At 36.8% G+C, this 13,592-nt stretch overlaps 1 protein-coding gene across 1 annotated transcript in view; it reads left to right on the top strand.

The window, feature by feature from the left end:
• DYNC2H1 (dynein cytoplasmic 2 heavy chain 1) overlaps nt 1-13,592 on the top strand; it is a 364,114-nt gene that overhangs the window by 210,182 nt on the left and 140,340 nt on the right. The window contains exons 76-77 of the mRNA XM_029208148.1: nt 8,612-8,772; nt 11,854-11,979. Of these exons, the coding sequence (XP_029063981.1) occupies nt 8,612-8,772; nt 11,854-11,979 (287 nt within the window). The remainder of the gene's footprint in view (nt 1-8,611; nt 8,773-11,853; nt 11,980-13,592) is intronic.

Raw genomic sequence — 13,592 nt, 5'->3', positions numbered from 1 at the left:
TCCCATCCCATGATCTTTGCTTCCATAGCTCAATCTGTCCTGTGACATCTGTGTCTAAGAGAAAAGGAAGGACATAAGGAAATGTGTATTCATTTTCTATTGCTCCTGTAACAAATTGCCACAAATTAGCAGCTTAGAACAATATCCATTTATTATCTCATAGTTCTATAGGTCAGAAGTCTGGTAGGCCCTCCTGGTTTCTCTGATCCAAGTTGCCCAAGGCTAAATAAATACAGGTGTTGGTCATTTGGACTCTTATTAGGAGGTCCTGGGAAGAATCCATTTCCAAACTCACTCAGCTGAATTTGCACCATGCAGTTGGACAATCGAGGTTCTTTTTGTCATTTTGAGTTCTTAGAAGTCTGTCTCAGTTTTTAGAAGCCTTTGCATTCTTTGATTGTATTTGTGGCCCCCTTCCTCCTTCTTTATAGCCACCAATGGCAGATTGATTTCTTCTCATGCTTCACACCTCTGACTGCCCCCTCTGCCTCATCTCTCCTGTTCTCTCTTCAGGCTGCATCTCTTTGACTTTAAGCTGGAGAAGTTTTTCTGCTTTCCAAGGCTCAAGTGATTAAATTGGCACACTTGGATAATATGGGATAATCTTATTTTAAGATCCACAACCTTAGTTACATCTACAAAGTCCTTTCACAGAAGTACCTAGGTTAGTGTTTGATTGAACAACCAAGGGGTAGGAATCTTGAAAGTGGTATCTTTAGAATTTTACTCTACCACAAAATGTTGGACATTTTTTGTTTGTTTCCAGGCTTGAGTATTATTGCATTTCTAAAGAGCATTTTCCCATTTAATTGGTTGATGTGTGTTAGATTAGATAGTGGTTGTCGATTTTCCTTCTTTTTATTGATATTTGTGTTACATTTTAAGAGTTGTCTTTTCTCTCTGATAAAGGAAAAGTAATTTTCTTATCAGTCTCTTTGTTAGGGAGGATGAGATGAATGAGGAAGAATGAATCAACTATACTTGCTAACTATAACAGTTTGATAGTATTTGCTGCTTTCTTTACTCAGATACCTAAAAAGTACAGGAGCAATATTCTTTCCTTTTTATGGGCTTCCCTGGTGGTGCAGTGGTTGAGAGTCTGCCTGCCGATGTAGGGGACACGGGTTCATGCCCCGGTCCGGGAAGATCCCACATGCCGCGAAGTGGCTGGGCCCGTGAGCCATGGCCTCTGAGCCTGCGCGTCCGGAGCCTGTGCTCCGCAACTGGAGAGGCCACAGCAGTGAGAGGCCCACGTACCGCAAAAAAACAAAACAAAACTAACAGAAAAACAAATATTCTTTCCTTTTTAAACTGCAAATTATTTCTTTTTTATTATCTCAACATTTTGTCTGAGTAAAATAAAATACAATAAAGGTTAGAGTTATTTCGTTGACTTATTTTTAGTTCTTTTTTCTTTTGAGAGAATTTATGTATTTTAACCGTCAAGGTCAAAATATAAGATCCCAGTGATTTACAAGTAGTTTTACGCTTTGATAATTCACAATGGAATGAACATTTTTGGCTCTTTAATTTTATTGAATAGCTTTGAATGATTGACACTGACAGTTCAAATGCTGTCATGAGTCAAAATTAGTTGGGTTTTAAAACCAGTGATTATATATAGACTAAGTTTACTTAAAGTGCAATGTGGATTTTACAGGAGTTTTGTGGGTGGAATGGCTAACATGCAATTCCCAGTAACATGAGTGTCACCTGTGTTATCTTAAACAGTAAAATGTTTTTCATGAGTTTTTTCTCTAAATCCAAAATGTTCCAATACTTTGAAATATTGTATAAATTGGATTAATGAATATATATTTATCTTCTGTGGGATTTTTTTTAACATCTTTATTGGAGTATAATTGCTTTACAATGGTGTGTTAGTTTCTGCTTTACAACAAAATGAATCAGTTATATATATACATATGTCCCCATATCTCTTCCCTCTTGCGTCTCCCTCCCTCCCACCCTCCCTATCCCACCCCTCCAGGTGGTCACAAAGCACCGAGCTGATCTCCCTGTGCTATGCGGCTGCTTCCCACTAGCTATGTACCTTACGTTTGGTAGTGTATATGTGTCCATGCCTCTCTCTCGCTTTGTCACAGCTTACCCTTCCCCCTCCCCATATCCTCAAGTCTATTCTCTAGTAGGTCTGTGTCTTTATTCCTGTCTTACCCCTAGGTTCTTCATGACATTTTTTTTTCTTAAATTCCATATATATGTGTTAGCATACGGTATTTGTCTCTCTCTTTCTGACTTACTTCACTCTGTATGACAGACTCTAGGTCTATCCACCTCATTACAAATAGCTCAATTTCGTTTCTTTTTATGGCTGAGTAATATTCCATTGTATATATGTGCCACATCTTCTTTATCCATTCATCCGATGATGGACACTTAGGTTGTTTCCATCTCTGGGCTATTGTAAATAGAGCTGCAATGAACATTTTGGTACATGACTCTTTTTGAATTATGGTTTTCTCAGGGTAAATGCCCAGTAGTGGGATTGCTGGGTCCTATGGTAGTTGTATTGGTAGTTTTTTAAGGAACCTCCATACTGTTCTCCACAGTGCCTGTATCAGTTTACATTCCCACCAACAGTGCAAGAGGGTTCCCTTTTCTCCACACTCTCTCCAGCATTTATTGTTTCTAGATTTTTTGATGATGGCCATTCTGACTGGTGTGAGATGATATCTCATTGTAGTTTTGATTTGCATTTCTCTAATGATTAATGATGTTGAGCATTCTTTCATGTGTTTGTTGGCAGTCTGTATATCTTCTTTGGAGAAATGTCTATTAGGTATTCTGCCCATTTTTCGATTGGGTTGTTTGTTTTTTTGTTATTAAGCTGCATGAGCTGCTTATAAATTTTGGGGATTAATCCTTTGTCAGTTGCTTCATTTGCAAATATTTTCTCCCATTCTGAGGGTTGTCTTTTGGTCTTGTTTATGGTTTCCTTTGCTGTGCAAAAGCTTTGAAGTTTCATTAGGTCCCATTTGTTTACTTTTGTTTTTATTTCCATTTCTCTAGGAGGTGGGTCAAAAAGGATCTTGCTGTGATTTATGTCATAGAGTGTTCTGCTTATCTTTTGCTCTAAGAGTTTTATAGATTTTAACGTTAGAAATAATAATTGAATTTATGCTTGGCTCTGTATACAAAATGGTGAGCAAAACAGATAAAATTCCTCATGGAGTTTAAAGTGTCTATTTGTTAAATTAAGAAATGATATGGTAATCATTTTAACTTTTAAAAGATAATTTCTGTATTGGCATGTATTTTCCAAATAAAACATATGTTTCAGTCAGTATACGCATACCTTGTTTTATTGCACTTTGCAGTTACTGTAGTTTTTACAAATTGAAGGTTGTGGCAGTCCAGTGTCAAGCAAGTCTTTTGGCACCATTTTTCAAACAGCATTTGTTCAACTCGTGTCTGTGTTGCATTTTGGTAATTCTCGCCATATTTCCAACTTCTTCATTATTATTATATTTGTTATGGTGATCTGTGATCAGTGATCTTTGATGTTACTCTTGTAATTGTTTTTGAGGTGCCAAATAATGCCTACATGAAACATTGAACTTAAGTGATAAACATTATGTGTGTCTGACTGCTCTACCACCCAGCTGTTCCCCCCATCTCTCTCCCTCTCCTCAGGCCTCCCTATTCCCTGAGACACAACAAATTGAAATTAGGTCAGTTAATAACACTAAAATGTCCTCAAGGTAAAGGAGGAGTCATGTGTCTTTCTCATTAAGCTTAGTGAGGAAAGCATGTCCAAAGCTGAGATAGTCTGAAAGCTAGGCTTCTTGCTCTAAACTGTTAGCCAAGATATAAATGCAAAGGAAAAGTTCTTGAAGGAAATTAAAAGTGCTACTCCAGTGACACATGACTGATAAGAAAGTGAGACATTCTTATTGTTGATATGGAGAAATTTTTGGAGGTCTGGATAGATCAACCCAGATACAACATTTCCTTAAGCTAAAACCTAATCCAGAGAGACGCCCTAACTCTCTTCAATTCTGCGAAGGCTGAGAGAGGTCAGAACGCTGCAGAAGAAAAGTTTGAAGCTAGCAGAGATTGGTTCATGAGCTTTAAGGAAAGAAGCTGTCTTCATAACATAAATGTGCAAAGTAAAGCAGCAAGTGCTGATGTAAAAGCTGCAGTAAGTTATCCAGAAGATCTAGCTAAGATAATAAGTGAAGGTAGCTACACTAAACAATAGATTTTCAATGTAGACGAGACAGCCTTCTATTAGAAGAGGATGCCATCTAGGTCTTTCATAGCTACAGAGGAGAAGTCAATACCTGGCATCAGAGCTTCAAAGGACAGGCTAACTCTCTTGTTAGGGGCTAATGCAGCTGGTACCTTTAAGTTGAAGCCAATGCTCATTTACCGTTTTACAAATCCTCAGGCCCTTAAGAATTATGCTAAAAATCTACTCTGCCTGTGCTCTATAAATGGAACAACAAAGCTTGGATGACAGCACGTCTGTTTAGAACATGGTATACTAGATTAAGCTCACTGTTGACCCACTGCTCAGAAAATAAAAAAGTTTCCTTTTAAAATAATACTGCTCACCGATAATACACCTGGTCACCCAAGAGCTCTGATGGGAATATACAGTGAGATTCGTGTTGTTTTCATGCCTGTTAATACAACATCCATTCTGCAGCCCGTGGATCAAGAAATAATTTTGCTATTCAAGTGTTGTTATTTAAGAAATGCATTTTCTTAGGCCATAGCTCCCATGGATAGTGATTCCTCTGATGGATTTTGGCAAAGTAAGTTGAAAACCTTCTTGAAAGGATTCCCCATTCTAGATGCCATTAAGAACATTCACGATTCATGGGAAGGGGTCAAAATATCAATATGAACAGGAGTTTCGAAGAAGTTGATTCCAACCCTCATGGATGACTTTGAGAGGTTCAGGACTTCAGTAGAAGAAGTAACTGAAGATGTGGTGGAAATAGCAATAGAGCTAGAATCAGACGTGGAGCCTGAAGATGTGGCTGAATTGCTGCAATCCCATGATTAAAAAAATTACGGATAAAGAGTTATTTCTTACAGATGAGCAAAGAAAGTGACTTCTTGAGATGGATTCTACTCCTGGTGAAGATGCTGTGAAGATTGTTGAAATGACAACAAAGGATTTGGAATATTACATAAACTTAGTTGATTAAGCAGTGTCAGGATTTGACTCCACTTTTGAAAGAAGTTCTACTGTGGATAAAATGCTGCCAAACAGCATTGCACGCTACAGAGAAATCATTGGTGAAAGGAAGAGTCAATCGATGCAGCACACTTCAGTGTTGTCTTATTTTAAGAAATTGCCACAGGCACCCCAGCTTTCAGCAGCCACCACCCTGATCAGTCAGCAGCCGCCAACAATGAGGAGAATCTCCACCAGCAAACAGATTACATCTTGCTGAAGGCTCAAATGATGGTTAGCATTTTTTAGCAATAAAGTATTTTTTAGTTAAGGTATTTATATTGTTTGTTTAGACATATTGCTCTTGCATACTTAATAGACTACAGTATAGTGTAAACATAACTTTTACATGCACGGGGGAACCAAAAAATTCATGTGACTCGCTTTATCACGATGTTTGCTTTATTGCGGTGGTCTGGAACTGAACCCACAGTATCTCTGAGATATGCCTGTAGTTGTTAGAAAAGATAAGGAGAAATATATTATACCAGAATTACCTATCCTTCTCAGGAGCATTTGCAACAAACTGACAGTAGCTCATAGTGCATATAATAAAAATGTTTGTGGTCATTTTATATGAAAATATCTTTATATACATTTTGACATTCTTATCACATAGTACATCTAATTAGAGGTCTATGAGAAGATATAGAGGAGTAAAAAGATGAGAAACACCTGTTTTTCCATCATTACAAGATAATCATCATTAACATTTTTTTTTTTTTTTTTTTTTTTGCGGTACGCGGGCCTCTCACTGCTGTGGCCTCTCCCGTTGCGGAGCACAGGCTCCGGAAGCGCAGGTTCAGCGGCCATGGCTCACGGGCCCAGCCGCTCCGTGGCATGTGGGGTCTTGCCTGACCGGGGCACGAACCCGTGTCCCCTGCATCGGCAGGCGGACTCTCAATCACTGCGCCACCAGGGAAGCCCATCATTAACATTTTTATGTACACCTTTCTATTCTTTTTAGGCACATAGATGCATATACAATATGGTATCATGTTGCCTAATCTACTTTTCTTTTCATGGGTATACTATTCTTATTTTATCCACATTTAAATTTCACCATCAAACACTGAGCTCAAGTATATGCTGGCCATATGTTCAGATATTTGAAATAAAGATAAATGGACAGACGGCTTTAATGGTATAATATGTTAAGCATTGCACAATATTCAACAATTAGAGAAAGTCTAGGGGATGGTATAACCATATACCTTTATATATTTAGGGCCACAAGTATACGGACAAGCCCTACAATTTGAGGAAAATCCTGCTCAGGACTGAACAGAGAGGTCCTTGGTTGCTGACGGACTCTCCCCTTGACTTCAGACTTGAGACAAACCAAGGAGTCTGTCAATATACAAAACCCACTGAATTCAGGAGAAACAGGAGCAATAGGATAGGTATTAAGGAATTGGTTCTTGCCAATTAGGATTGTGGTGGCCAGTCTGAAGCGAGCAGAGTTGGCTGGAGGCTGGAGATGTTGCAGCTCTAGTCCAGAACAGCAGTCTAGAGACAGAATGGTTAGTGCTTTCTTCCAAAATTCCCAGTTTTCCAAACAGGTTCCTAGGCTGCTTTCCTCAAACAGTGCTAATCTACTTTTAAGTGCATGATCTTTTACTTCACCATTTTTGTAACTTCAGTTCCTTTATATCACTATCAGAAATTACTCATTCAGACTACTGTTTCTAAAAACTTGTGTTTCCCCCTGTTTTAACTAGTATTAAGAGCTACAAGGAAAATTCTTGTACATACTTCTGCATTCATATTCTGAATTATTTCTTGAATTAATTATAGTTTAAATTACTGAGTCAAGGGCAATGTGCATTTTTAAGACTTTTGATGCATTTTATCATATCACAGTACATTTAATTGGCCTAGAATGCTTATGAGAATTTATGAATAAATAAATGAACATATGAAAATAAAAATATTTATTACATTGCCATGAGTATATAAGAATTCTTTTCTATTACAAAGAATGAGTGTTACCAGTTTAATTAAAAGCAAAATTCGTAAGATATGCCTCTAGAAGCAATTCATCAATTTTACATGGCTGTTGGGGTAAATTTCACCTAGTATTAGAAATATTTCTGTATTTGAAAATCCTTGCTTAGCATTGTTTATTGCTGCTGTGAAGAATACAGGGGAAGAGTTCAGGTGTGAAATTTGTCTTTTCAGGATGGTCATCTAGAAATGCCTGTTTTAGCCCATCTTGATGGCATTGAATTCATATTTTAAAGTGCCTGTTACAGAATTCCTTAAGAATGTCTTTTCCTGCTATTTTAGGATTTCTGAGGTACAATATTATCTATTCATTTCTACAGTTGAGGATATAAGAAAGCCCTTCTTTCCTCTGTACTCATTCTGTTACATTCTAATCCTCTGTTTTTAAACTCTTGTATCATACTCTTTTTTTTAGCTCAGTTCAGACAAGTGTATTTTTGATTTTTAATTGAAGTGGGTCTTCTTTAGCTTGGCTTTTACTAAATACGTTAATAATGGAAACATTAAAGTTGTAGCAGAAGAGTTTTAAATATAACAGTGAAGTTATAATTTCTTGTCTGTGTAGGACTTTACAGTTTGTGAAGAGCTTCAGAATAGAAAAAAGAACAGATGAATTACCTTGAATACAGTTAGCAGTTAGTGGATGGGTGGTCTTTGGGAAGACATTAAATTTCCTTGAGTATGCTTAGCATAGAGTACGTGATGAATAAATAGAATCTATTTATTTTGTATCCTATTTTGCCTCCAAATGACCTATGGATTGTTTCATCCCTGTTTTACAATTGAGGAAACCAAGGCACAGTGCATTTTAGTGATTTGCATAGGGTCATTTAGCTAACAAACATAAACTGAGATCTATATTTTTGTCTCCAAAATAAGCATTTTTTCATTCTATACCACTTTTTTTTTCTCTTAATGCAAGGACATAAGAAATAAATCTTTGTCCTATATCATGAGAATGATATTATTTCCCACATCATGTGGAAATCTGATTCCGCACATGCATGGCACAGAGTAGGCTCTCAGTTATATAAATGAATGAAAACCTGTATGGTAATATGGTTGGCTTCAGTAGGGAGAGAATTGTATATTAAGACCGCAGTGCTGATTGTGTCTGTTGAATGTGGTATTCAGGGTACCTACCTCTTAACGTTGTTGTTAGGATTAGATGATGTCATAGATGTAAAGCATTTAGAAAAATGCCTGGCACCTTAAACATTCAATAAATGTTAGTTCTTACTAGTATGTGAATGATTTTAGAGTGAGAAACCTTTAATATGTATAGGATTATAGTTCACTTAGTTATTATCTGTTATATATCATGTAATTAGTTTTAATAGACTTTTTCTGGTTCATGTTGCTATTTATTTGTAATTTCTTTAATATATCTTTTAGGACTGAAAGAGTTGTCCCCACCTCCTCTAAATCTCAAACGTTTATACAAAGAGACACTAGAAATTGAACCCATATTGATAATCATTTCCCCGGGTGCTGATCCTTCTCAGGAACTCCAAGAACTTGCTAATGCTGAGAGAAGTGGAGAGTGTTATCATCAGGTCAGTACATATTACCCTGCTGTTTTTGCTACAGCAATTGATCTTCCTGCCATACTTGATTCTATTAGTGGAACAGACATTTTTTGTTGCGGTGTGCCAACTAATGTCCCTGGAAAGTGTCCACATCCTGATCCCCAGAAGGAACTTTGCAATTGTAATTAAGTTAAGCATTTTGCAGTGGAGAGGTTATCCTGGATTATTCATTTGGGCCCAATATAGTCATAAAGGTCCTTTTAAGAAGGAGGCAGAAGAGGCAGAGTGAAGGAGGGAGATGTGAGGAAGCAGAGGTCAAAGAGGTGAGAAGTTGCTGTGCTGCTGGCTTTGAAGATGGTAGAAGGGGCCACAGACAAAGAAATGTAGGTGGATTCTAGAAGTTCGAAAAGGCAACGGAAGGATTCTCTCCTAAAGCCTCCAGAAAGAACAGCCCTGCAGTACTACCTTTACTTTCGAACCCTGACACCTTGATTTAAAAATAGATCAGTAGGGCTTCCCTGGTGGCGCAGTGGTTGAGAGTCCGCCTGCCGATGCAGGGGACATGGGTTCGTGCCCCGATTCGGGAAGATCCCACATGCCGCGGAGCGGCTGGGCCCGTGAGCCATGGCCGCTGAGCCTGCGCGTCCGGAGCCTGTGCTCCGCAATGGGAGAGGCCGCGACAGTGAGAGGCCCGCGTACCGAGAAAAAATAAAAAATAAAAAAAATAAAAATAGATCAGTAGAAGAGTGGGACTTCTAACCTCCAGAAGTCTGATAAGATAATATATTTGTCTCATATAATACCATTTTGTCCTGAGCTAAATTTCTGAGTTTTAGTTTGTTCAGATTAGCACCTCTTTTTCAATTCAGTTGGCATGTAAGTTTGAAAATGAAATAATTTACCCTCAATTTTTGACATGTGAAAAAAATAAATCTTTTTCATTGGGAAAATAATTAATAATGATTAAAAAACCAGAATACTTTCACAGCAACCAAAAATTGACAAGTAGGAATGTTATGAGGACTATAAGTAGAAGATAGCAAAATAGCAGAGAGTTAGGCTTAATTGTACAGGTTTTGCACTAACTCTAGGGAGTTCCATTCAATCCTAGTTATAGTGTATTAATATATTAGGACAATATTCAATTGCCAGTGAGATGTCTTGAGGAAGGGGAGCCCTCTTCTATAGGCTGTATCTGTGAGCAGTGATATTGGCAGAAAGATAAAACTATTTGCACTCACTGTAAGTTTGACTATATGAATTTCTAGACTTTTGTGTACTTGCAAAATTTTTTAATATTGTAAAACCTTTAAATACAGATATATTTAGTCATAAATCTCCTGTTATTTTAAAGTTTTTGTTGCTATGCTGAATGTATGTCCTAAGGATAATAATATATTCTTAATGCAAAAAATTAATTTTCATTTCAAGAAACTGTGTTTTTTTTTTTTTGATGTAGGGGCTAACCATCTTCTTGACATTTCCTGTTGTGCTTTTTAAAAATGTATTTTTTTTTTTAGAGTATATGTCTTCTTCTAAGGTTTCATGAACCTTTAAGCTGTTTTCATACAATTTACGCCTTATAGAAAATTTTGAGTTCCTACTTTCAGCTACCATTTCAGTTCAGCAAACTACTTATTCTTTTTTTTCCCCTCTGATTCTGTTGTACATGCCTTCAGCTGTTTCAAGGGGTTTTTTTGCATTTTAATAATGGCAAACTAATACGTGCATCTAAAAAGTTCAACCAGTATTTGTTTTATCCCTCCTATTTGCTTAGTTCTGGGTTAGATCTTGAAAATTAAAAAAAAATCAATATATGAGTAATTATTACCTGTTTTGTTACATGCTTTTGTATGCAATGAATTAGACGCATGGTTCCCACTCTCAACAACTTTATAGTCTAATTGAAAAGCAAAATCAATACTTGTAAAAGTCAATTAAAAAACAATGAAATGCTATCTTATATTCATTATGAAAAGAGAGATCGCTGTGGTTTGAAGTAGTCTATAACAGTATTCTTCAAAGTGTTTTGACTATGTACCCAATAAAATATTTGAGCCAGGACTCTCAGTAAATGTGTTTCTCTCATATATACAGAGACAGATATAGCTGTACTGATACTTAAGTATTATATATATTATCCTTAAAGAGACATATGGAGGAGTTTAAACTTGGTATAGTAAGTAGCATGCAACCAGTTTAGATCCTTGACTAAAACTTTTTTATAGAATCCTAGACTTAAGTAGACTTAACTAGTCTATTCATTCAAATAATACAGAAATCTTATATACTGAATCTATTTTCTAGGGTGTTTCGGCTTCTGCTTGGATGTTTTCTATTTTATAAAGTGGCCTAGCCTATTACATGAGTGTCCTAAGTGCAGATAGACTATAGGGATTGGAACTACAGGAATGGAATTCCAGTGAGACCAGGATTCTCCTTCCCTCTTCCTCTCCCATCTCTTCTTTTTCTCCCCTCCCCCTTTCTTCTTTTCTCTCTCTCTCCTTCCTGCCTCCTCTCCCTGAAAAAGAATAGAAGAGCAGATGGCTAAATGTAGCGTCTTGAGGCCCAACATGTTAGGGTCTTCTAGACAATGAAGGGCTAGGGAATTACGCAGTTCAGTGGACCAAGTAGCTTGGGAGCCAAATTTGTGCAATGTTGGAGAAATTTTTTAAAAAGAGAAGCAAATTTCAAGGAAGCGGTATTGTTAATGTTTAATCCCTCAAAGAATACAACAAGACAGTAGTCATAAAAAATTATGTTTTTAAAGGTCCATGTTTGAGAGAGTAAGAATTGCAGGAACTAGTGGGATGAGGAAAAAAAAACTATTCAGTAATTCTTTATACTGTTCTATAACTTTCAGACCTGTAATGTTAGTACCTTTACTAAATAGAATAATATTAAAAATCTGCCACTGATGTAAGGACAAAAACAAGACAATTGTTGGAAACAGCAAGAGTCTGATATTTCTTATTAAAAGTTTAAAACCCTGATTACAGTACTTGAGTTAGTTCAGTATGTATGGCAGGATAATTTGAAAGTCTTCTGTTACAACATGTTATCAGATCTGGTTTTTTTTAGTTTTGTTATTTATTTTTGTTTTTGCAGGTTGCCATGGGTCAAGGCCAAGCTGATTTAGCAGTTCAAATGCTAAAAGAATGTGCCCGAAATGGAGACTGGCTCTGTTTGAAGAACTTACATCTTGTGGTATCTTGGCTGCCAGTTCTGGAAAAGGTAGATTCAGATCAGTGTGGTGCAAATAATATCTAATATACTCAATTCAGTAATCTCCAAGGAACATCAGTATTAAAATATGTCATGCACGATTTATGATGTCTTTAAAAAAATTAGTATTTGTTGGGGAATCATTTAAAATCTGTTATGTATTTTCTCCTTAAACATATGTACATTTGTACAAACCAAAATGGATCTTTTAATAAGAAATCTATAAAAATCTCTTTTTTAAAGGCATTTAGGGGAAGTCAAAAAATTAATCAGGACTGAAGGGGAGGCTTAGAGAATTTTTTCAGACGAAAAATAGGGAAATGTTTTAAAGAATTGTAGAAGACCTATTTATAACATTAAATTTTCTTTATGCTTTTGTTCTGTTGTATCTGTATGAGGAGAAAAGATGTAGAGGAGTCAGAGAGAACTACTACAGAACACTTCCTAGGTGCTAAGGAGGCTGGGTGTAAATGGAAGCGATCATTTTATTTAACAGAAGTGGGCCCAGGACGAAAAAACTTTAAGACAGAACAAATTGATGTGTAGGTTTAAATGCAAACCTAGAATTAAGTCTAGTGCTTATTTAAGAAGAAAGATGAATATGGGTTTGGGCTGTCATAGATGACACTGAAGACAAGATGTTCCTTGAAGACTATATGTGATTTAGCTAAGTGTAGGGGGAAAAAAAATTGTGGTTAATTCTAGCAGCACAAGTAGAAACATAGTGGTGGGAATGTGCCTGCCTAGTACAAAGAATGAAGATGTCCTTGAATGTCCTGGAAGGGTCAGGCAGAGCGATGTGGGGCAATAGAGTTAGATGGCTAGGAAGGGGCAAGGTTATGGAATACCCTCAAAATCGTGCTGAAGTGCTTGGAATTTTTGTCCTAGGACACAGAGTCAAAGGAGGTCCTTAACAAGGGAGTTAATAATTACTTAATTAAATTAATCTGGCAGAAGTTATTCAGAATAGAACCAAACAGAATAGAGTGGGAGGCCATAGCCTAGTTGTAGTATGTTGAAAATTTGTGTAATGTGTTGAAAATAAATTGGCAACTATAGCACTTTACATAAAACATGTAAGTAGTTAAATAATCTTTGATGAATGAGTTAATGACTAAGTGAATGAAGTGATAGACCATGATGACTTACTACTTATCAAAAGAAGGTGTAGGGCTTCCCTGGTGGCGCAGTGGTTGAGAGTCCGCCTGCCGATGCAGGGGACACGGGTTCGTGCCCCGGTCCGGGAAGATCCCACATGACGCGGAGCGGCTAGGCCCGTGAGCCATGGCTACTGAGCCTGCGCGTCTGGAGCCTGTGCTCCACAACGGGAGAGGCCACAACAGTTAGAAGCCCGCGTACCGCAAAAAAAAATAAAAATAAAAAGAAGATGTAGATTTTGGAACTGAGATATATAGGAATATTCAAGTAATTCCACTATTACTACAGTTTTCTGTAAAAATCACAAATGTATAAAATATAAAATTTATGTCAGATGAATTACATATGTTTTGAAACATAAGGAAGACTTGTGAATACTTGAATCCGCTTTCTGTTCCAAACAATAGATTGATAGCTATTAATCTATGTAAAATATAATTACAGTTATTATTTTGGAATCAAAT

This window comes from Monodon monoceros, unplaced genomic scaffold (genome assembly GCF_005190385.1).
Source record: "Monodon monoceros isolate NGI ecotype Baffin Bay Population unplaced genomic scaffold, NGI_Narwhal_1 Super_Scaffold_7, whole genome shotgun sequence".
Taxonomy (NCBI): domain Eukaryota; kingdom Metazoa; phylum Chordata; class Mammalia; order Artiodactyla; family Monodontidae; genus Monodon; species Monodon monoceros.
This window is presented reverse-complemented; position numbering and strand designations above follow the sequence as displayed.